Source organism: Euleptes europaea, chromosome 2 (genome assembly GCF_029931775.1).
Source record: "Euleptes europaea isolate rEulEur1 chromosome 2, rEulEur1.hap1, whole genome shotgun sequence".
Lineage (NCBI taxonomy): Eukaryota > Metazoa > Chordata > Lepidosauria > Squamata > Sphaerodactylidae > Euleptes > Euleptes europaea.
The window spans coordinates 4,513,174-4,537,451 of NC_079313.1; the positions used below are offsets into that span (position 1 = coordinate 4,513,174).

The 24,278-nt window shown below is 48.5% G+C and overlaps 3 protein-coding genes across 3 annotated transcripts in view; 1 reads left to right on the forward strand and 2 right to left on the reverse strand.

Annotated features, from left to right (window-relative positions):
- DAZAP1 (DAZ associated protein 1) overlaps positions 1-24,278 on the reverse strand; it is a 157,238-nt gene that overhangs the window by 50,899 nt on the left and 82,061 nt on the right. The window lies entirely within an intron of this gene.
- GAMT (guanidinoacetate N-methyltransferase) lies at positions 2,613-15,365 on the forward strand. Its single transcript, XM_056845589.1, has 6 exons — positions 2,613-2,805; positions 8,601-8,746; positions 10,092-10,155; positions 13,177-13,244; positions 14,062-14,172; positions 15,228-15,365. The coding sequence occupies exons 1-6, from the start codon at positions 2,622-2,624 to the stop codon at positions 15,363-15,365; spliced, it is 711 nt and encodes a 236-aa protein (XP_056701567.1). The 5' UTR covers positions 2,613-2,621.
- NDUFS7 (NADH:ubiquinone oxidoreductase core subunit S7) lies at positions 16,405-24,106 on the reverse strand. Its single transcript, XM_056867644.1, has 7 exons — positions 24,015-24,106; positions 21,836-21,904; positions 20,877-20,994; positions 20,263-20,442; positions 18,245-18,291; positions 16,738-16,826; positions 16,405-16,542 (listed from the first exon to the last, which is right to left on the reverse strand). Exons 1-7 carry the CDS (start codon positions 24,104-24,106, stop codon positions 16,445-16,447), a joined length of 693 nt encoding a protein of 230 aa, XP_056723622.1. The 3' UTR covers positions 16,405-16,444.

The following is a 24,278-nucleotide window of genomic DNA, read 5'->3' on the forward strand; positions in this document are numbered from 1 at the left end:
AGGGTACAGGAAAAAAAAGGGAGGGTAAATCGTTATATATTTATATAAAAACAATACAGTGTTGTAAAGATTTTCTTAATAAAACATAGTTACAAAATACCGTTCAGTTATTCTACTTGTGTCATATTAATATTCTTTTATCAAATATTCTAAATTTTGCTTAACCATTAATTAACATAAAGAATAATGCACTACTTGTTATAAATATTTAAACCAACATACTTCATTCAAATTAATTGCAGTTCATATAAGTGTAAAATAACGCCCACTTCTCATCAAATTGTTCTGTAGATTCATTGGATTTTAGGTTTAACTCAAAAGTCATTTTTGCCATACTAGCATATTCTAAGAGTTTTTCTTTCCAGTCTTCTATTTCGGGTATATGAGTTAGTTTCCATGTTCTTGCCAACACCGTTCTAGCTGCGGTTGTAGCATATTTAAAAACATCATGTAAATTCAAAGGCAGGTTTGGTGGCACTATGCTGAGTAAGATTTGGGATCAAATGTTAACTTCATATCTAACATCAACTGGAGATCTCGATGAATTCTTTTCCAATATATTTGTAATTTTGGACATGTCCACCAGACATGAAAGTAGGAACCGTCTGTGTCTTGGCATTTCCAACAGGCGCCTCTTTTTCCAGGAGTAGTCATCTGGGCAAGCATATTGGGGGTCAAATACCATCTGTAAAATGTTTTGTACCAATTTTCTTTCACTTCTTGACAGACAGTATATTTCATTTCAGAGGTGCAAAGTTTTTCCCATGTATCCATATTGATCATTTCTCCAAAATTTTGCATCCATTTTATCATATTGATTTTCACTTGTTCTTCTTCTGTATCATATTTCAAAAGGAGCTTGTAAATTTTTCCTAATAGGTGAGAATCATTTTTAGATATTAACTGCTCAAATTCTGTTAATTCACAAAATGGCTGAGGATATGAACAGTCTTTTTGTAAGTTGGATCTTAATTGTAGGTAAGTCAGCCAGTTCAATTTTTGAAATTTTTCTTGAAGTTTGCTCAGGCTTTTAATTTCTCCTGTGGGCTCTATCATTTCGTTATAAGTGAAATGGACACCCGGTTTGGGTTTAACGTTGTCATGGTATGCTTCGGTAGGTGACATTATAGATGGTGGAGAAAAACTTATTCTTTTCTTGTACTTTTCCCACACTTTCATTAACGCTATTTTGACATCACAGTCTTCTGGTGCTTTATCTTTTGGAATTTTTGTTGTAGAATCCCACAAAACTTTGTGGAAACCTTGTCCAAGGTCCGCACGTTCAAAAATGACATGTCTACTTCTGGGATGTTTTATCCATTCTGTGATCCAAGTTAGACAAGCAGCGTAGTAATATAGCTTAAGATTAGGTAATGCCAATCCACCTCTTTTCTTTTCATCTTGTAGCACTTTGAATCTGATTCTCGGTTTTTTTCCATTCCAGACAAATCGGTTTATTTGTTTTTGCCAGTTTTCTATTATTCTGTCAGGGATGTCAATCGGTAAAAATTGAAATAAAAAGTTTAATCTGGGATTAAACATTTTCTTGTCTTTTTGACAGGTCCGATCCTGTATGCTTTTCCGTTTGGCAAAGGCCTTCTCACCCCACGTTTCGTGACTTTTGTGCTCTATTTCCCTCTGCTGTGTATATATCCTGCTGATGGAGATTTCAATTCATGTGTCCAACGAAGTGGGGTGGGGGGGACTCTAAGCCCACAACAGCCCCTGCTTTAACAAACTGGGTATTCTTTCAAAGAAGGGTTTCCCAACCTATGATTGGGACCCAAAAGAAGAAGAAGAGTTGGTTTTTATATGCCGACTTTCTCTGCCACTTAAGGGAGAATCAAACCGGCTAACAATCACCTTCCTTTCCCCTCCCAACAAAAGACACCCTGTGAGGTAGGTGGGGCTGAGAGAGTGTGACTAGCCCAAGAAATGTTTTAATAAAGAAATAGCATTACAGGAAAACAAAAATCCCATTTCCTTTCTCTGCGCTGTGCATCAGTTCACTGGTGCAATTCTTAGGGATGTACTAAAACGAATGAGAGATGGGTTGACTCAATAAAAGGAAGCCACAGCCTTCAATTTGCAAGATCTGAGCAAGGCTGTCAGAGATAGGACATTTTGGAGGACTTTCATTCATAGGGTCGCCATGAGTCGGAAGCGACTTGACGGCACTTAACACACACACAAAACGAATGACAAGTCAGCCCATTGGAAGCAATGGGAGAGGCTGCACAGCCCCATTCTCTTCAATGGGCTGGGCAGCCTCTCCCATTGCTTCCAATGGGCTGACTTGTCATTCGTTTTAGTACATCCCAATTCTTAGGCTGTTAGGAACGGATTTAGAAGACGGAGCCGCCAGGGATCGAGTGGTCTGCACCGTGATCTTTCTCCAGCAGATGTCCTCCGGATCCCTTCTCCCTTTGCAACCGGGCATCCTTCAGAGGGGTGTTTTTTTTTTTGCACTCAGAATCAGTGACCTCCCCCCCCGCCCCTTTCCCTCCCCTCCACCCTCATCTGCACACTCAGCTGTTCCCACCGCGTCTATTTTAAGTCCGTGCAGAGTCCGGCTCTCCCCCGCTCCAAGCGCCTGGGTCCCTGCCCCTGTGAAAGTAGCCATGGCTTCCTCCACGGCTGGACACCCCATCTTCCTGGATGGAGAAAACTGCAAGCCCTCCTGGAAAGAGGCGGCGGCGGGCTTCGACCAGACGGACACCCACTTGGAGATCATGGGGAAGCCGGTGATGGAGCGTTGGGAGACCCCCTATATGCACTCCTTGGCCACCGTGGCAGCCTCCAAAGGTAAAAAGAGCCGTGTCAGTCCCCAGGGGGGATTGTGCAATACTTCCCCCCCCTTAAAAATGACTGTGCAATACTTTCCCCCCTTAAAAATGTCAGTGCAGTACTTTCCCCCTTAAAAATGACTGTGCAATACTTTCCCCCCTTAAAAATGTCAGTGCAGTACTTTCCCCCTTAAAAATGACTATGCAATACTTTCCCCCCTTAAAAATGACTGTGCAATACTTCCCCCCCTTAAAAATGACTTTCCCCCCTTAAAAATGACAGTGCAGTACTTTCCCCGCTTAAAAATGAGTGTGCAATACTTTCCCCCCTTAAAAATGACTTATTTATAGGGTTGCCAACCTGCAATACTTCCCCCCTTAAAAATGACTTTCCCCCCTTAAAAATGACAGTGCAGTACTTTCCCCGCTTAAAAATGAGTGTGCAATACTTTCCCCCCTTAAAAATGACTTATTTATAGGGTTGCCAACCTTCCAGGTACTAGCTGGAGTTCTCCTGCTATTACAATTGATCTCCAGCTGATAGAGATCAGTTCCCCTGGAGAACGTGGCCGCTTTGGCCATTGGACTCTATGGCATTGAAGCCCCTCCCCTCTCCAAACCCCTCCCTCCTCAGGCTCCGCCCCAAAAATCTCCAGGTATTTCCGAACCTGGAGCTGGAAACCCTACTCTCACTGCCCACCCCACCAGGCTGGTCACTGCTTAGGGTTGCCAACCACCAGGTGGTGCCTGGAGATCTCCTGCTATTACAACTGATCTCCAGGCGACAGAGATCAGTCCCCATGGAGAAAATGGCCACTTTGGCGATTGGACTCTATGGCATTGAAGCCCCTCCCCAAACCCCGCCCTCCTCAGGCTCCACCCCAAAAACCTCCCGCCAGTAGTGAAGAGGGATCTGGCAACCCTATTTATTTATTTATTTGGGAAGTTTCGATGGCACCTCTCCAGGGAATCTCCGAGGTGGTATGCGTACAAAATGCAACCTCATAAAAACACGAGGCATCATAAATGTTATTTAAAATCCAGATGGAGCATTAAAAAAAACATAATGCCAGCAAAAAGGTATCTGAAAAGAGTTCTCAGGATACTAGGAGACCATTTAAAAATGGCAGTAAAAAGAGACGGAGCCAAGCACAGGATCGTGAATGCCAGCTTGCGAGTTCCACAGAACTCTTTGTTGTGCTGCATGTTCAGCGCTCAAAAAACAACAACCCCTCAAAAGAATTTGTGTTGTGGCAGCAGCAAAATTGCCTCTCTAAAGGCCTTGATTCCTCTGGCCAGACATAATCCGTCCTCCCAGAATGGGCACCTGTTTCAGGGCAAGAGCACGTGGACTTTTCCTATTTGAGTTTCCAGAGTCTACAGATATCCAGTTTTGTGCATCCCATTTGCCAAGTGGTCCCCTTGCGCACCCCCTACTCCAGCTGCTGGGAGCGGAACAGGTGAGCAAAGGGAGACCCGTGTTTCATGAATCAATATATTTTTTTAAATAGCTGACTCCTTTTTCATTTCTTAACTGGCTGTATGTTGTTTAAATTATACGTGAGGAAAGCAATTTTCTCAATTGAAAAAAAAATTAACTGTTCTGTCTTGTATTGATTCTCTAGAAGGGGCAAGGTAGGGGGAACGGCTATTTGTTACTGGGGAATCTAGAAATGGGGGAGGGCCTCCAGTGTTAGGACTGAACTGGGGCAGATTTATCATTTACTTTAAAGCAGTGGTCCCCAGCCTTATCGGCACTGTGATCCACATCCAAATTTACTTGATAAGATGACCCATCCAGGATTGGCCCAGTTTTTTTTTTGCAAACTGGGAGCTAGAAAAGAGTCTTAAGTGTAAGGATGTGTCACTGGCAACCAAGGTCAAGTGAATTAATGCTATCGGATTCCCTATTACTATGTATGGGTGTGAAAGCTGGACAATGAAGGAAGCTGATAGGAAGAAAGTAGATTCCTTTGAAATGTGGTGTTGGAGGAGAGGGTTATAGATACCGTGGACTGCCAAAAAAACAAATCAGTGGGTTATAGATCAAATCAAGCCTCAACTGACCCTCGAAGCTAAAAGGACTAAATTGAGGCTATCGTATTTTGGTCACGTTATGAGAAGACGAGAGTCACTGGAGAAGACTATCATGCTAGGAAAAGTGGAGGGCAGCAGGAAAAGAGGAAGACCCAACAAGAGATGGATGGACTCTATAAAGGAAGCCACGGCCCTCAATTTACAAGACCTGAGCAAGACTGTTAAGGATAGGACGCTTTGGAGGACTTTGATTCAGAGGGTCGCCATGAGTCGGAAGCAACTTGATGGCACTTAACACAAACACACACTAGACAAACTATGACCTTAGCCCCCATCTAATTGAGCATTCCATTTTCTACACTAGTTAACCAGATGTTTTTGAGCAACCAACAAACATCACACAAAGGGCGCACTATGAACCCCCAAGCAAGTGGCATTCCAACACGCACGGCCTTTGCTTGTGGAGGTTACATGCCAGCCTTTGACCACCCTCTCCTTCTCCATTCTTCCCTCTAGTACCTCCTAAGAGTCTAAGAAACTCACTGTAGAAACCATCAGGACACATTTTACTTGATCAACATGTATATGCAGTGAAGAAGAAAAAACACCCCAACTAATGTGTGGAAGATGCCGTTTCCAGGGTCAGATATTGGTTTCCAAAATACAAAAGACAGCAATGGAAGGGTCAGGGGTGACCATTGGGGGGGGGGGGCTGGCCTGCAACCCACTTTTGAGAGCCAGCGTGGTGTAGTGGTTAAAAGTGGTGGTTTGGAGTGGTGGAGTCTGAACTGGAGAACTGGGTTTGATTCCCCACTCCTCCACATGAGCGGTGGACGCTGATCTGGTGAACTGGATTTGTTTCCCGCTCCTCCACACGAAGCCAGCTGGGTGACCTTGGGCTAGTCACAGTTCTCTCAGCCTCACCTTCCTCACAGGGTGTCGTGTTGTGGGGAGGGGGAAGGAAAGTGGGTTGTAAGCCGGTTTGATTCTCCCTTAAGTGGCAGAGAAAGTCGGCATATAAAACCCAACTCTTCTTCTTCTTTTGGGTCCCAACCCATAGGTTGGGAAACCCTTCTTTGAAAGAATACCCAGTTTGTTAAAGCAGGGGCTGTTGTGGGCTTAGAGCCCCCCCACCCCACTTCGTTGGACACATGAATTGAAATCTCCATCAGCAGGATATATACACAGCAGAGGGAAATAGAACACAAAAGTCACAAAACGTGGGGTGAGAAGGCCTTTGCCAAGCGGAAAAGCATACAGGATCGGACCTGTCAAAAAGACAAGAAAATGTGTGATAATGTCACAAGATGAAATGCAAAGGATATTGAAAAGTGAGCTGTGGGCTCAAGAAAGCCCATACCCTGCCAGAAATTGTGTTAGACTTTAAGCAGCTACTGGACTCTTGCTTTTCTTTTTCTATTGAAAATTAAGTCTTATTAGATCCAAAAAGCATGCTGTTAAATATTTGGCCAAGCAGTATGTCAAAAATACATAATGAGTTATTTTAGGTATATGGTGACAGCGGCAAGAATGGTGTATGCAAGAAAGCGTAAAGCAGAGGAGCCCCCAGATGTAACTTGAATGGTTAAATAAATTAACTGAGTACGCAAATATGGCCAAACTGGCATCTTTAGTACATAACAGATCCATCTCTGCGTTCTATGAAAAATGGAATCTATTCTTTAACTATACAGCTAACAACTAAGGGTAGAAAGAGAACTTGAGAATTTAAGCAATAAAGATATTACCAGATATGAAAATATAAGGAGAATATAGAAAAGAGCTAGAGAAGGCAATAATCGAATTGTAATTATAAAAGGAGTTCCAACATAATGTAATAATTTGTGGGCTGATGTTTGTATCTCTGTATGTTTAGTTTGAAAAAAAAAAGTTATTAAAAATTTTAAATAGCATGCAGGATAAGCAGCACGACAGCTGTGGTTGGCGATAACTTTGAAAAGGCGCTAAACCTCTGAATTGGCTAAGGAAGCTGTCGGCCCCTGTGAACTTCTTGTTAGATACGATCAAGCCTCCGGATAAATTTTAACGTGGCTTTTTCTCTCTCTCACTATCTCTGAAGTCTCCCTTTTGCAGTGAATTTCAGGGGAAGGTTTTTGGGAGACCGAAACCTTCTGCCACAGCTATCCCCCTTGGTACGGTCACACACGCGGACACACGCCAGGCAAGCTCTGCCTCTGTTCAAAATAGCCCGTTCTCAGCTGAGCTTTGAGGGAGACCTTCTGGCCCACCCCTTGGCTGCATTGCAGCTGAGAATAGCCGTGCAGGGGAATCTCTGCCACTTGCGGGCTCGCTTCAGATGGAAGGCGTCCCGCGACAGCTGCAGTCTGAGGCCTAGGAGACGAACGGAAGAGAAGGAGAGAGCCAAACGTCCGCCTAATCCAGGATCTTGTTTCCCGCAATGGCCGGCCAGATCTCTCCGGGAGCTCACAAGCAGCAGAAAAAGGCAATTTGTCCATTACATTCAGGTGCAGATTGTCTCTGTCCTTCCGTTCAGCTATAATCATGTAGTGCCCCCTCGATATCATCAACGTATCCAATTCTCTACCGGAGAGAAGAACAGAATGGTATCGACAGATCTCGGAAGTTAAGCAGGGTCAGTCCTGGTTAGTATTTGGATGGGAGACCACCAAGGAAGTCCAGGGTTGCTGTGCAGAGGAAGGCACTGGCAAACCACCTCTGTTAGTCTCTTGCCATGAAAACCCCCAAAAGGGGGTCGCCATAAGTCGGCTGCGACTTGACCGCACTTTACACACACATCTAATTCTCAACATAGCCAAATCTGTGGATGCTTAAATCCAGAGACTGGGGCTATGTGTACACAAGACAAATCTGTCAATTGAACTGGAAAAAGCCACAGTTTTGCAGGAAAATCTGAAATCTTAAAAAAAAAATCTGAAGATAGATTGGGTGGTGGGTGGGAAGGAGAGAAAGAAGTGGGAAAAGGGGAAAGACCATGGGGTCTGACAGGAAGGGAGAGAGGAAACAGTGGTGGCGGGTTCAGTGAAATGCCCCCGTAAGTCCTCTTGGGTCCCTCACTTGTGTGTGTGTCTCTCTCTGTGTGTGTGTATATATATAAACTCTTTTTAAAAAGCCGTCTAAGTGATTATTGACTGCCACCCCGTCTTGTGACAGGGAGTTCCATAAGCAAATTACACACTGTGTTTCGTCCGTCCTGAATCTACTGTCTCTCATTTTCATTGGACGGCTCCCTACCCCCCGCCCATTCTAGAAGGATGACAGAGAGAGAGTTTCATTTATCTGTATTTAATTTTATAAGCCTTGTCATCTGCCACCTTAAAAGGTAAAGGTCCCCTGTGCAAGCACCGGGTCATTCCTGACCCATGGGGTGACGTCACATCCCGACGTTTCCTAGGCAGACTTTGTTTGCGGGGTGGTTTGCCCGTGCCTTCCCCAGTCGCCTTCCCTTCACCCCCAGCAAGCTGGGTACTCCCCTAAGCTGGCTGTTTTTCTAAAGAAAAATCCCTTGATGTTTTACCCTCTCTTCGTTGCGGGGAAGACACTCTGACCCTTTTGCTTTCTCTTTGCTGGACTGTTTTCCTGCCGTACAAATAACTTCCTTCCAAGGTGGGAAGATCAGATCCACACAGAGGAATTTATCCGGGCTACCTATGTTAGTCTCTTGCCTTGAAAACCCTACTGGGTTGCCGTACGTTGGCTGCGACCTGACAACACTTTACACACACATCTAAAAAGTCTGTCCTTGGCAACTGGCCCTCGTCTCTTTGTGTGCTCCAGGGGGGCGCGTGCTGGAGGTGGGGTTCGGCATGGCGATCGCTGCCAGCAAAATCGAGGAGTTTGCCATTGAGGAGCACTGGATTATCGAGTGCAACGAGGGCGTGTTCCAGCGGCTGCAGGAGTGGGCCAAAACGCAGCCGCACAAGGTAGGAGCAGGGGGCAGCCAGGAGGGTTATGGTCCTGGGCTGTGGCCACCAGGATGGATTGCCAGCCTCCCTCCCAGTCTATTCCAGACCCTGTTCCCGATCAACGTACCCAGGAAGCTCCCTTAAATCGAGTCAGACCCTCGGGCCAGTTAGTTCCGACGATCAAGAGTCTACTCTGACTCCAGCGTCTCAGACAGAAGGTCTTCCGCGGCCCCCCTACCAAGACCCTGTAATAGGAGATGCCAGTGATTGAATCTGAGAACTTATGCGGGTAGAAGCGGGGCAGCGGCGGCAAGTCATTGACCTACAGGGTCCTTCCCCAAAGTACACATTGGGTTGATGTGGAAACCCTTTGAACGTGTGAATGATGCCTTATCTAGAATCAGGCCATCGGTCCCCTTAGCTCAGCACTGTCCGCTCTGGCTGGCAGCAGCTCTCCAGGCCTGACTCATTGCTCAAAATGCCAGGGATTGCAGCTGGCAGCTTTTGCATACATTTTCTCTGCAGGGTGTTCATTACGAGAGAAGAGGGGGTGGCCCTTATGAACAGGGGTTTTGTTCTGAGCTGCAGCTCATTTTCCAAGGCCCTTAGATGAAGAAGAGGAGGAAGAGTTGGTTTTTATATGCCGACTTTCTCTGCCACTTAAGGGAGAATCAAACTGGCTTACAATCTCCTTCCCTTTCCCTCCCCACAACAGACACCCTGTGAGGTAGGTGGGACTGAGAGAGCTGTGACTAGCCCAAGGCCACCCAGCTGGCTTCATGTGTAGGAGTGGGGAAACCAGCCTGGTTCACCAGATCGGCCTCCTCAGCTCATGTGGAGGAGCAGGGAATCAAACCCGGTTCTCCAGATCAGAGTCCACCGCTCCAAACCACTACACCACGCTGGAGAGATGTCTTCTCTCCAACTCCCGCAACTTGATAGTTAAACCAGTTTAGGGTTTGCGAGGGTAGACTTGTGCTTTGTGCTCTGGGAGCATTTGATCTCAAGTGCTGAGCCGCCAACTTTGCTCGCTTGAAGCCCCTTCGAATAATCAAAGCAAGTTAAACCGCAACCAGCATGGCTTACGTAAAAGAGCCAACAAAGGTTGCACTGGGGGATGATCTAGGAAAATGCCAAAAAGTCACATTAACGCTGTTGTTTTTTTGTCATGCCAATCCAAATATCACCAAATTGTCGCAGGGTCCAGACTAGCGAGCCTGCTCCTGTTTTGTGATATGGGTGTTGAGCTGAACAACACCCGTGGTTTTCTGGTTTTTGGGTGGGGACAGAAGGTAGAAAACAAAACACCGGCGCTTAAGTCCAGCGGCTGATTGGACATTTGTTGATTGGTTTGTTCCCCAAGGTCATCCCCCTGAAGGGGCTGTGGGAAGACGTCGTCCCAAGACTGCCCGAAGAACATTTTGAAGGTGAGCGCGATCCTGCTGCACAAGGACCTTCTTCAAACCCGTGTTCTGCTGCTGACCTGCTTTCCAGTGTTTTCTGTGGTTTCCCCCTCTTTTTTTTCCCAGATCCGATCTGTGGCCATTTTGTTTTCTTTACCTGAAATGCAACTGCAAAGCCAGCCTGACCGCGTTTTTGGGCAAATCATGTCTTGCTGCAGGGCATTCAGTCCTCCCCAGGGCTACTGTCCATTGCAGTTTTGCTTCTTCCCTCTTTAGCGGTTTCTTAGCTCAGCTCACCTGGAGTATTGTGTGCAGTTCTGGAGGCCTCACTTCAAAAAGGATGTGGACAGAATCGAGCAAGTGGCAGAGGAGAGCGACGAGGATAATCAGGGGGCTGGAGACCAAGCCCTACAAGGAAAGGCGGAGGGACTTGGGAATGTTCAGTCTGGAGAAAAGGAGGCTGAGGGGGGACGTGATTGCTCACTTTAAGTATTGAAAGGGCTGTCACTTAGAGGAGGGCAGGGAGCTGTTCCTGTTGGCCGCAGAGGAGAGGACTCACAATAATGGGTTTAAATTGCAGGTGGAAAGGTATTGGCTGGATATTAGGAAAAACCTTTTACAGTAAGAGTTGTTCAACAGTGGAATCAGCTATCTGGGGAGATGTTGAGCTCCCCCTCACTGGCAGTCTTTAAGCAGAGGCTGGACAATCACTTGTCAGGGATACTCTAGGCTGATCCTGCATTAAGCAGGGGGGTGGACTAGATGCCTTCTATGGACCCTTCCAACTCTATGATTCGCTTGCTACAGGCATTTCCAAATCACTCAGTTCTTCTTTTTAGGGAATTAATTGCTGCTTTTCCAGAGTTGTGCAATGGTTAAGAGCGGTGGTTTGGAGCAATGGACTCTGATCTGGGAAACTGGGTTTGATTCCCCACTCCTCCACATGAGCGGCAGAGGCTAATCTGGTGAACTGGATTTGTTTCCCACTTCTCCACATGAAGCCAGCTGGGTGACCTTGGTCTAGTCACAGCTCTCTCAGCCCCACCTATCTCATAGGGTGCCTATTGTGGGGAGGGGAAGGGAAGGCGATTGTAAACCGGTTTGATTCTCCCTTAAGTGGTAGAGAAAGTTGGCATAAAAAACCAACTCTTCTTCTTCCTCCTCCTCCAGAATTGCTGCTTTTCTCTTTGCAGCCACCACAACTGCACAGTTATGATACAAAATAAAACAATGAGCTGCTTATCATCAGATTTTTTTAAAAAATTATGGTAATAAAAGATAATGAGCAATCACTTTGCCTGCAAAGAGAAAAGCAGAAGTTAAAGCTGCCTCCTTCCCTCCGCCCTTTTTTTGGAGCACAAATGGATTTAAGGAGTCAGCAGCACAGCCACTGTGAGAAAACAGGGAATAACGGAGCTGAAAAATTGAAGGAGTGGGGAGCAAAAATTAAAGGAGCAGCTGTAGGGAGTCTTCGCTGAACGGGGCTGACTTCCAAACGACATATTCATGAAGTGCTGCTGGACTTTTCTTGGGAAATACGGCGCTGAGTTAAATGCCAAGCGGTTCCACAGATCTAATTCTGCTTGCAGCGGATTGTGGGGAAGGAATGACTGCATTCTGCAAAGGGGTCCTTATGTGGAAGCAACCCCGGTCACACCCCCAGCATAATTAAGCAGGAACTATATCGACAAAGTATGTCGGTGGTTCTAAAGCAGGGGTGTCGAAGAGCCCGGCCGTCTTTCAGTCACCTCTGCTGCAGCTACAGACCTTTTGCTAGGGGGTTAAATGGTAATAACAGAAGAGTACCAGATAGCCGGCTCAAGGCTGACTCAGCCTTCCATCCTTCCGAGGTTGGTAAAATGAGTACCCAGCTTGCTGGGGGTAAAGGGAAGACGACTGGGGAAGGCACTGGCAAACCACCCCGCAAACAAAGTCTGCCTAGGAAACGTCGGGATGTGACATCACCCCATGGGTCAGGAATGACCCGGTGCTTGCACAGGGGACCTTTACCTTTTACCAGGTAGCAGTGCAGAACCTTTTGACTGACTCCCTCTTACAGTACCCTGGCTAGCTACAAGCCTTGGTCCTGTGCACGGGGGGCGGGGGCTCATAAGCCTGGGCAGAAGTTGGCACCAGGGGACTTTCAGGCAATGGGGTGGATCAGGAACTGAAGGAAACCCAGGTGCCAGGGGAAAGAAGCCCCGTTATTGGTTCTGGAGAGAGGCCACATAATCATAGAATCTGACCAGAAAGAAAGGTGTCATGTTGTGACTTCAATACCAGCCTGGGCAGGAGAGGAAATCAGAGGTGTCCACGGCAGGCTCATCGGGGAATTGCCCAGCCAAACTGCAGCATGAGAGATTCGGGCCACAACCCTAAGCTTATTTCCTGCAGAAGTCACCTCCGCAGGGCAGAAGACGAAGAGTTGGTTTTTATATGCCGACTTTCTCTACCACTTAAGGGAGAATCAAACCATTGTACAATCACCTTCCCTTCCCCTGCCCACAACAGACACCCTGTGAGGTAGGTGGGACTGAGAGAGTTCTAAGAGAGCTGTGACTAGCCCAAGGTCACCCAGCTGGCTTCATGTGAAGGAGTGGGAAAACAAATCCAGTTAACCAGATTAGCCTCCGCCGCTCATGTGGAGGAGTGGGGAATCGAACCCGGTTCTCCAGATCAGAGTCTACTGCCCCAAACCACCGCTCTTAACCACTACACCACACTGGGTGGAGGCATAAAACCACCTCCCTGGGTACTGCGGTCTCAATCCAAATCGGTCCCACACACCTCGGAGGTCAGCACACAACTGTCCAATGGTCCTCATTCCAAACCCAAACCCAGGATGATGTATCGCGTAGCTAAGCCCATAGAAATCGACATCTCTTGCTTAGCAGATGCACAGAAGGGATCTAAATACCTTTTTGCGATTCAGCTCTTCTGCACGTCCAGAGCCTGCTAATGATTGCCAGGTTAGGTCAGCGGCCTTCGGGGCATTCAACCATCACTGTCAAGCACTAACGCCTGTCATTTCTCTCCTGCCCCCAGGAATCCTGTACGACACCTACCCTCTGTCCGAGGACACCTGGCACACGCACCAGTTTAGCTTCATCAAGGTGAGACCAGATTAAGATGTTTGGACTCCACCAGGCAAAGTAGAAGCATGTAAAATAAAACATTGACAGTTCTGCCCTGTGGTGCAGAGTGGTAAACTGCAGTACTGCAGTCAAAAGCTTTGCTCACGACCTGAGTTCAATCCTGACGGAGGTCAGCTCAAGGTTGACTCAGCCTTCCATCCTTTCGAGGTTGGTAAAATGAGTACCCAGCTTGCTGGGGGTTAAGTGTAGATGACTGGGTAAGGTAATGGCAAAGCACCCCGTAAACATAGTCTGCCTAGCATGGTGTAGCGGTTAGGAGCAGATTCTAATCTGGAGAACAGGGCTTGATTCCCCACTCCTCCACATGAAGCCAGCTGGGTGACCTTGGGCTAGTCGCAGTTCTTTTCGACAGAAACCAACCTGGTTCACCAATTAGAATCCTCCGCTCATGTGGAGGAGAGGGAATCAAACCCAGTTCTCCAGATTAGAGTCCGCCGCTCCTAACCACTACACCACGCTGGCTCTTTTACTTGGCCTCTGTGAAGGAGCAAGTGAGAAAGCCAGGTCTCGATGGCTACTGAAAAACAGTGGGGTAGCTACCTAGCCAGGTCAGAATTTGTGACCCCCCCCCACTGGCTTGGAAGACATTCTCTTCCAGACATGCTTGGAAGCCATTCTCTTGCGTTTTCCTCCTCGTCTCAGTGGCGAGGGAGCAAGCGGCAACTGAAGGTATGACTCCAAATGGAGATGCTTGCACACGGGCTCGAGGACTGAATCCCACAAAACTGTATCCGTGTTGTCGTCCCCCCGCCTCACCTCTCGCGTTCCCCCACAGGATCATGCTTACCGCCTGCTCAAGCCCGGCGGCATTCTCACTTACTGCAACCTGACCTCTTGGGGGGACCTGCTCAAAAACAAGTATTCCGACATTGAGAAGATGTTCCAGGTAAGTGGAGGGGGAGACCGGCCGGCACTCGCGGGCTGTCATGCGCCATGGGGCCCGTGGGGCAGAAGAAGGGGAAAAGAGGCCTGGGAGGGGTGCAAAGGAATGGGGCAGATGGGGTTTTAAGCCTAGTCCTGTCAACATCTCCACAATATAGCCTTCAACTGGTTTAGTAATCATGCCTTCTACCGAGGGAAGAAGAGTTGGTTTTTATATGCCGACTGTCTCTACCACTTCAGGGAGAATCAAACTGGCTTACAATCACCTTCCCCTCCCCACAACAGACACCCTGTGAGGTAGGTGGGGCTGAGAGAGCTGTGAGTAGCCCAAGGTCACCCAGCTGGCTTCACGTGGAGGAGCAGGGAAACCAACCCGGTTCACCAGATTAGCCTCCGCCGTTCATGTGGAGGAGTGGGGAATCAAACCCAGTTCTCCAGATCAGACTCCACCGCTCCAAACCACCTCTCTTAACCACCACATCCATCTAGCCATCTGTGGCTAGACGGGAGGCTGCCCAAGAAAGTGCTTCCCCAGGTGTGGCACCAAAACTTTGGAACTCTCTCCCCAGGGAGAGTCGTCTGTCTCCCTCTATCGGTGTATTCCGCCAGCGGGCGAAGACTTCTTTGTTTCGTTTGGTATGCCCCCGATCACCGTTATTGGCCCTCCTCCCTGGTTCTCATATCGTTTATGTGTTTTTATTGAATTACTTTTAAAATTGCAAATGGATCCCGTTAAATCTTTTCCTTCTCTGAGGGGAACAGAAAACAAAATATTCAGAAAGTTAAATCCCGGTTTATTTTAATCAATTAAGTAGACATTGTACTAGGTTGGATTCAGGTAGATCGATAGCGGTGGCTTCATATCAACTGTGGGGGCCAGCCAACTTCTTGAGTTAAAATTGTAAATTGTTCAGAAGGTTTTTTATTTATTTTTTTTGCTGGTGGGGGGAGCGACGGAAAGCACTATACGAACCATTTGCATGGACAGGCTCTTGGCTATGCACCTTGCTCTGCTTTCTGAGCTGTTCGATTCTGACCTTAAAACACCATCTCTCTTAGGAAACGCAAGTTGCTCACTTGGTGGAGGCTGGCTTCAGGAAGGAGAACATCCACACGACCATCATGGATCTGATGCCTCCGGCTGACTGTAGATACTACTCTTTCCCCAAGATGATCACCCCCACCCTCATCAAGTAGTACCGCCCCACCACCCAGTCCCAGTCGCCTGATTCCACTGATAGAGAGTACAGATCACAAAGCACCCCTTAGACTGAACGGAAGAAATGGGAACATGTCTCCCTTCAGCGTCTGGAGAAACAGATGTTCCAAGGAAGCACCAACCGTGGTCTGCTCAGCCTCGTCCAAGCACAAAGGTTGATTTCAACCACCTCGCTCGGCATCTGCCAAATGGACTGGCACTGCAAGTGAACCACCGGCAAACTCTGAGGCTCGAGTTAACCCGACCGTCAGAGATCCTTACCAGGTTTTATGAGAACAATCCCCAAATCCAATGCAGAATACACTGTTTTGACAACCTAGTGTGTTGTTTCTTTCTCTCACAGAATAGAATAATAAAACCACTGAGTTGGAAGGGGGCATAGAGGCCATCTAGTTTAACCCCCTGCTCAATGCAGGATCAGCCTAGAGCATCCCTGACAAGTCCAGCCTCTGCTTAAAGACCGCCAGAGGGGGGGGGGAGCTCAACACCTCCCTAGGTAGCTAATTCCACTGTCGAACAACTCTTTACTGTAAAAATATTTTCCCTAATATCCAGCTGGTACCTCTCCACCCGCAATTTAAACTCATTATTGCGAGTCCTCTCCTCTGCTGCTGACAGGAACAGCTCCCTGCCCTCCTCTAAGTGACAGCCCTTCAGATACTTAAAGAGAGCAACCATGTCCCCCCTTCAACCTCCTCTTCTCCAGACTGAACTTTCTCAAAATAATCTGTTTCTAGACCTGATAAGTGTAAAGCCATTTATGCTGTCCTTTGTGAAATCTAGGAAACCAGACGTGATCTGGGGGGAAAGGGGGGGGGGAAGAGAAGGAGGTGGTTGGACCCCCACCCCCCAGCAGCCTGTCTGCTTAGGGCGCTCTTGGTATACAATCCCTCCTGCCCGTTTTTATCCAAGCACCGCAAGAAGAAGGGAAGGGAAAGATGGAGTGTTCAAGCAATGCTTGTATATACACACACATATATAAGCAACTTTATTAGAGAAATGTGAAACCCAGCTTAAATGCTTGCAGTCAGTCCAACAGCTTAAGTTATATGCAAAACTATTTGCGGTACCAGATCTGGATCCTCTTCTCCCGCTTGATCTTCTTCTGCAGCTGCAAGATTCCGTAGAGAAGAGCTTCGGCCGTAGGCGGGCAACCTGCGGGAGGACGATAACCAGAGAAAGAGAGAGAGAGAAAGGCCAGGCTGGGAGGTCTCCAGGCCCTGATCCTGAAGCCTGTCACTTTGGACAGGTGCTCCAGTAGGGCCCCGGGGGTTGTACCATGTGAGTTAGAGTTGAAAGTTGGCCAAGAGCCTACACAACACCTTGACTTAAAAAAACAACACAATTTACCTGGAACGTAGATGTCCACAGGCACGATCCTGTCACAACCCCGCACCACAGAGTAAGAGTAGTGGTAATAGCCACCACCGTTCGCGCAGCTGCAAGGCAGGGACATTTTGTTAAGTTCTGCTAAAAAAATAGGACTGTATCCTTTGACATTTGAGGTATGTGTCACACTGGTGCACGCGCATACACACAGTCATAACTGTGCAACTTCCAGGGACTTCTTGGATTTCGACAGGGGGACCGCTGGAATCAGTTTTCGGATGGCCCCCTCCCTCTCGCCAGTTCTCCCCAGGGTTGCTTCAATTATTCTTGATCGGTGGTTCTTAACCATTAAGCCACAACCGGGCTGCCCAGTACGCAAAATTATCATTGCATTCGTCCTAAACCATAAGTAAAAAGCTAGCACATGAACACAGCATTCCTGGGAACCCTGTTCTGTTAAGACCAGGATCTCTGTGCTACACGCATAGTGTACGCCCATCTCAGTTCCTCTCTGAGGAGACCCCGGTGCCAAATGGCAATCAGTCAACTCACAATAATGGGTTTAAATTGCAGGCGGAAAGGTACCAGCTGGATATTAGGGAAAAATTTTTTACAGTAAGAGTTGTTTGACAATGAAACTGGCTACCCAGGGAGGAGTTGCGATCCCCCTCGCTGGCAGTCTTTAAGCAGAGGCTGGACAAGCACTTGTCAGGGATGCTCTAGGCTGAGCCTGCTTTGAGCAGGGGGTTGGACTAGATGGCCTCTATGAGCCTGCTTTGAGCAGGGGGTTGGACTAGATGGCCTCTATGGACACTTTCAACTCTATGATTCTATGACTGATCTTAACGTTAGGCTTGATTCCTGTTTGACTTGTGACATTTTTTGAAAGGGCTGGGGAGAGAAATCTCAGACCTGGGGTTTTTATCCAACCCACAGCTCTCAGCCACTAGCTGTCCTCGCAAGCAGGGCAGAAGGGTGGTCTAAAATCCAACCCCACCACCCCTGCCAAGTTCCCCCCCCCAAGGGGAGTGGACAACCCCGCTTTAGGAACTATTGGGCTGGATCATTCCTGGGGGAGGGAAAGAACCTCCTGGCGAATTCCAGCATGAAATTGGAACCTTGGCTGGGGACCTGCGCTTGCGCAGCCAGCCACGGAGACGTCTGACCAGCTTCTCGCAAGATCCGTCGTGAAAGAGCGCCTCCCCCCTTCCCCTCTGTCACGCATCGGAGCAGACAGCTCTTCCCATCTAAATGGACACGTGACGGAGGAGCATGGGAGCCCTCTTCCCTCAGTTCTCTTTGGCCAGTTCAACACTCTTTTCTCGAGGAAGACTGTTTCAAGGAGCACCCTTGGGTGGCAGCACCCTAACGGAGCAATGGGCAAAGGGCTGTCTGGCAGCAGTCTCCATCATTATGGGGCCAAGAGCAGCCGGATACTGCGACCTGGCCAGAAGGCGCGAGAGCTAAACCCGCAGCCCATTCCCCCCCACCACGAGAATAAAGCAGGAGAAAGGTTTTTTTTTTTTACCTCCCCATAGAGACCACGTAACGAGGCTCAGGCATCTGGTCGTAGACCTGCCAAAACAGAAATCGTTGTGGTCTTTTAACTCAAAACCTTTCCTACATGGATAGAAGAGTTGGTTTTTATATGCCCACCTTCTCTACCACTTTATGGAAGAATCAGACCGGCTTACAATCTCCTTCCCTTCCCCTCCCCGCAACAGGCACCCTGTGAGATAGGTGGGGCTGAGAGAGTTCAGAGAGAACTGTGACTAGCCCAAGGTCACCCAGCTGCCTTCATGCGTGTAGGAGTGGGGAAACCAACCCGGTTCACCAGATTAGCCTCCGCCGCTCATGTGGAGGAGTGGGGAATCAAACCCGGTTCTCCAGATCAGACTCCACCGCTCATGTGGAGGGGCGGGGAATCAAACCGGGTTCTCCAGATCAGACTCCACCGCTCATGTGGAGGGGCGGGGAATCAAACCGGGTTCTCCAGATTAGCCTCCACTGCTCACGTGGGGAATCCAACCCAGTTCTCCAGATCAGACTCCACCGCTCATGTGGAGGGGCGGGGAATCAAACCCGGTTCTCCAGATCAGACTCCACCGCTCATGTGGAGGGGCAGGGAATCAAACCTGGTTCTCCAGATCAGACTCCACCGCTCATGTGGAGGAGCTGGGAATCAAACCCGGTATCCAGATCGGAGTCCAGTGCTCCAAACCACCACTCTTAACCACTACACCAACACTGGTTACTGATCAAGTCCGACTTTATCCCACCCTTCTTCTAAGGAGCTCCAGGTGGATCTTTTTTCATTTTAAAGTCTGGACTCAGGTCTCCTAGATCCTAGTCGGACGCTCTAATGCAGGGGGTCTCCACCATGGAGCCCGTGGGGGCCATGGCGCCCACCAACACCTTTCCCGGCGCCCAATCCAGAGTTTTTAGGAAATGGTTGGGGCTTCTGATCAGCCAGGCTTCAGATTAGCTCTGCAGATTTTTTAAAAACGATGTTGCTTTGGCAGCGGCACACAACGATCTGCACTTCGTTACTGAAGCACAAGGACCACCGCACAAGGATCTTGCACTTCGTGACTGAAGGTAAGCCGTGGTGGCCGTTTTGTGGCCCGTTTCCACCTTCTGTGGCAGCCATTTTGTGGCTGCGCCTGACCACCACCCCCACCATGTCAGAATCCCGAAGGTGCCAACAGGGTTAAAAACACCAATCGGCGATCCCGACAACATCTCCACGGGGGAGGCCAGTATTGTTAACATACTGGGAGGAGACCAGGAAGAGTAGACTGTCAAAACTCCCTTCCCTCCAAGTTTAGGCAGAGGCAACATCTGCTGCTCTTATACTACAGCTCTCCTGGATCCACATGAACACATGAAGCTGCCTTGTACTGAATCAGACTTTCGATCCATCAAAGTCAGTATTGTCTACTCAGACTGGCAGCAGCTCTCCAGGGTCTCAGGCAGGGGTCTTTCACATCACCACCTTGCCTAGTCCCTTTAACTGGAGATGCCGGGGATTGAACCTGGGACCTTCTCCATGCTCTACCACTGAGCCACAGCCCCTCTCCACAGCTTTCTAGGGTCTCAGGCAGAGTTATTTCACATCACCTGTTTGCCTGGTCCCTTTGACTGGAGATGCCGGGGATTGAACCTGGGACCTTCTGCATGCCAAGCAGATGCTCTACCACTGAGCCACGGCCCCTCCCCTCCAAAGATCTGAAGGCCGCTTAGTGCTGGGTATGATGAGGTTTCTGGACCTCCTTTTCCCAAGCCCCTCTTCCTTTCTCAACCTCTTTGGTCCACAGGAAGACTACACAAGGAGTGCCAAACATACGGCCCGTGGGCCGGATCCAGCCCCTTGAGAGCTCTTATCTGGCCCAAGAGCCAGCCAAGGCAGCCACCCCTGCAACTCTCAATCTGGGCTGGCGTGGCCCGGCCCGACCAAGTGACATTTATGTCATATCCAGCCCTCGTGACAACTGAATTCGACACCCCTGCTCTATGCCCTTCCCGAGGGCCGGGCGTCACACATACCTTCCGGAGCGCGGGCGCCATCTTGTTGGTCAACGTGCCCGCCACGATCATGACGTCGGCTTGCCGGGGGCTGGCTCGGAAGACCACCCCAAAGCGGTCCATGTCGTAGCGGGGGGCCGCCATGTGCATCATCTCGACGGCGCAGCAGGCCAAGCCGAAAGTCATTGGCCACAAGGAGCTCTGTGGGAAGGGAGGAGAAGGCGTGCCGGAGGTCAGGGGTGCCAACACCCTTGCTTGAAAAAGGCCGTTCCAATCCTACCCTCCTGGCTGTGCCAAAGCTCATCCCACGACCACAGGTTAGCTGTTCGTTGCTTCCCTGCTTGGTCCAGTTACGAGTTGCTCGTCTTTAACATTTTTAGTGGAACAGCAAAGAACTGTAAGCAAACTGAATGTGGTATAAGCCAGGAGTCCCCGGCGTGGTGCCCATAGGTGCCCGGATGCCTGCTAACACCTTTCCTGGCACCATATGGAATTCTTCCCAGGTGGAAGGCAAGGTACCCTGCCGATAAGCACCAGGCGTATTTCCCAGTCAAGATGCCATCTCTCTAGGCTCTCTAGATCCCGGTTAGAAATGATAAAGCCCTCCCAGGTAGGGGGGAGGGATCTGAACTCACCCGACGAGCCCAATTGATCAAGTCGTCCAGCTTGGTGACGACATATTCGCCTCGGCTGCTGGGGAGGGAGGGCTTCTTCCGGACGATTGCCGTGTTCTTCTGCTGAAGCTGAACAGAACTGGGGAAAAGAACAGAGGCCCCAGAACGTTATCCGCACGAAAACCCCGAAATGCTCCTACCTCTCATGCCCAACACCATATCAGATTAGCCTCTAGAGCAGTGGTCCCCAGCATGCTGCCCGAAACCTTTCCTGGTGCCCGCCAAGCGTTTTTAGAAAGCGGGCGGGGGCCAGGTGGAGCTTTTGCCCAGCAAGCCTTCTGATTGGCCACTGTGGATTTGATTGACTGTGTTGGTTTTTAAAAACTTTGCTTTGGCAGCCACCATAGCCTAAGGATCTTCACTGCACGATGGCAGGAAAGCAGTGGCAGCCATTTTGTGGCTGGCTCTGCCTCCTGCAAAGACCATTTTTTGGCTGTGCCGACCATATTGTGAATGTCTCTTGAATACCCTATGGGGCTGCCATAAATCATAAAATCACAGAGTTGGAAGGGACCACCAGGGTCATCTAGTCCAACCCCCTGTCCAATGCAGGAAATTCACAACTACCTCCCCTCTCACACCCTCAGTGACCCCTACTCCATGCCCAGAAAATGGCCAAAAAAACACATAATCCTCCAGGATCCCTGGCCAATGTGGCCTGTAGGGAAATTGCTTCCTGGCCCCAAAGTGGCGATCGGCATTTCCCTGGGCATGCAAGAAAGGGCCACGAGAACCAGACGCTGACGACAGGTCCACTTCCTCTCCGATGAGCACCATCCAAAAAATAAATGGCGTGGCATGAGTTGCCGGCAGGTTCCAAGTGAGCAAGCGGTCCAGGAGAGAGCCTTTCCTGGCGACTTCCTTCCTCCCTGTACCCCAAGGCCTTCTACAAAGAAGCAAGCTGGCTGCATCGCGATTACCTGTCTGCCCCGTCGGCTGCTGGCGTCTGGTGGAGCGCCCGGGGAGAAGCAGAAAGTGTCGCCAGAGGCCTGTTAAATGGGAGAAGAGCAGAGAGTCAAGGTCGAAAGCGGGGCTCCTAGCAACTCTTTGGGGGGGAGGGTGGATCCCTCACCGCTTAGCTGCCTCCCCCTTCTGATCCCCTCACACCCCTCTCCTTGTATGCAGGAGGCTCCAAGGCCCCTGGTGGCTCTCAGCCTCTCTGGGAGCTCCCAGGGTCGAGTTCCATGTCTACAGAACAAAAGGAGCTATACCAAACCCAGAAAACCGGTTAGGAACCTAGAAGGTTGACCAACAACAATTAAACAAATATATATGTATTATTAAGTGCAACTGCACTTTTAAAGAATTCACAGAATCACAGTTGGAAGGGGCCATACAGGCCATCTAGTCCAACCTCCTGCTCAATACAGGATCAGCCTAGAGCATCCCTGACAAAGTGTTTGTCCAGCTGCTGCTTAAAGACTGCCAGTGAGAGGGAGCTCAACCCCTCCCTAGGTAGCTGATTCCACTATTGAACAACTCTTACTGTAAAAAATTTTCCCCCTAATATCCAGCCGGTACCGTTCCGCCTGCAATTTAAACCCATTATTGCGAGTTCCATCCTCTGCTGCCATACAGGAACAGCTCCCTGCCCTCCTCTAAGTGTCAGCCCTTCGGATACTTCAAGAGAGCAATCATGTCCCCCCTCAACCCCCTCTTCTCCAGACTGGACATTCCCAACTCCCTCAGCCTTTCCTCGCAGGGCTTGGTCTCCAGGCCCCGGACCATCCTCGTCGCTCTCCTCTGAACCTGCTCCATTCTGTCCACGTCCTTTTGGAAGGGAGGCCTCCAAAACTGCACACAGGACTCCAGGTGGGGTCTGACTAATGCAGTGTACAGCGGGCCTATGACATTATAAAACCATAAACCTCAAAAGGTAAATTTCATACACATGAGGAATGACTTGAAAGAGCTAAATTGGTAGCACGATAAAAACCACCAAGACCACAGGCGTTTTGACCTACAATACCTTCCTCAGGGGTCACAATGCAGTGTGTACACATGTCTACATCCAATAACATAATCTTTGTAATAGTCAATGCATGCTGCATGTGAAACCTAGGGATAGAAAATAACATAAGAAAATGTTACTTTAGTAATAGGGTTATAACCCAATTGGAAACTATGTTGATGGGTTGATTACTTTTATCTATAGCTTGGCAGGGTAGTAAGTTGAAATAATAAATAATAATATCTGGAGCCCCAATAATGAACTGTGAGTAGCAACCTTCAATAAACACATTTTTGCACAACCAAGTTTCCAATTGGGTTATAATCCTATTACTAAAATACATTTTCTTATACAGGTTGAGTATCCCTTATCCAGACATCCGATATCTGGACTAATCCAAAAACCAGACGATTTGAGCTGGCGTGCAGGCATTTCTCACGGGCCCTCAGCAGCCCCACTGATGGTTCAATGTACACAAAATTATTAAAAATATTGTTTAAAATTACATTCAGGCTATGTATATAAAGTACATATAAAACATCAATGAATTTTGTGTTTAGACTTGGGTCCCATTCCCAAGATATCTCATTATGTATATGCAAAAATTCCAAAATATTTCAAAATACGGAAAGATCTGAAATACGGACCACTTCTGGTCCAAAGCAGTCCGGATAAGGGATGCTCAACCTGTATTATTTTTCTATCCCTAGGTTTCACATGCAACCTGCATTGACTGTTACAAATATTGTGGTATTTATCAATTGTAGGTGTGTGTATACACTGCATTGTGACACTGCATAGCTTCTAGGGTCAGTTCAGGCTTGATTTGATCTAGAACCCACTGATTTGTTTTTGGTTTTTTTGGCAGTCCAAGCTTTCCACAACACTCTCCTCCAAGCCAAATTTCAAAGGAATCTACTTTCTCCCTATCAGCTTTCTTCATCGTCAAACTTTCACGCCCATACATAGTAATAGGGAATACGATGGCATGAATTAACCTGATCTTGGTTGCCAGTGACACATTCTTACACTTCAGAATCTTCCTTTACCTAAAGCACAATTGCACTTAATAATAAATATATATTTGTAATATTATTTTTGATTATTGTGGCTCACCTTCTAGGTTCCTAGCCTAGTTCCATGCCTACCAACCCTCGAAGCCCAAGACTCCAAAACTGAAGGACAGGGTGACAGCTGCCGACGACACCTTTGCGGGTGGATTGCACATTAAAGTTGTCATGGTTACACACAATCAGAGGCTTCCTTACCTCCAAAGGGATGCTCCGCGTGGGACAAAGCGAGAAACTGAAGGGGGAAGACACAGAGGGGGGAAAAAATCAGCAAAAAAGCCAGTTTAGGGGGGGTCTCCTGAGAAACAGTGGGGGGGGTGCAGAACATCTCGTTTTTAAAAT

Excerpts from the sequence above, each read along its gene's own strand:
- NDUFS7 (XM_056867644.1), bottom strand. The coding sequence starts at position 24,106 with ATGACAACTTTAATGTGCAATCCACCCGCAAAGGTGTCGTCGGCAGCT. Across the intron at positions 21,905-24,014 it reads GTCTTGGGCTTCGAGGGTTG|GCCTCTGGCGACACTTTCTG; the intron begins GTAGGCATGGAA and ends CCCATTTAACAG. Across the intron at positions 18,292-20,262 it reads TGGCGCCCGCGCTCCGGAAG|GTCTACGACCAGATGCCTGA; the intron begins GTATGTGTGACG and ends CTGTTTTGGCAG.
- GAMT (XM_056845589.1), top strand. The coding sequence starts at position 2,622 with ATGGCTTCCTCCACGGCTGGACACCCCATCTTCCTGGATGGAGAAAAC. Across the intron at positions 2,806-8,600 it reads CACCGTGGCAGCCTCCAAAG|GGGGGCGCGTGCTGGAGGTG; the intron begins GTAAAAAGAGCC and ends TGTGTGCTCCAG. Across the intron at positions 8,747-10,091 it reads CCAAAACGCAGCCGCACAAG|GTCATCCCCCTGAAGGGGCT; the intron begins GTAGGAGCAGGG and ends TTGTTCCCCAAG.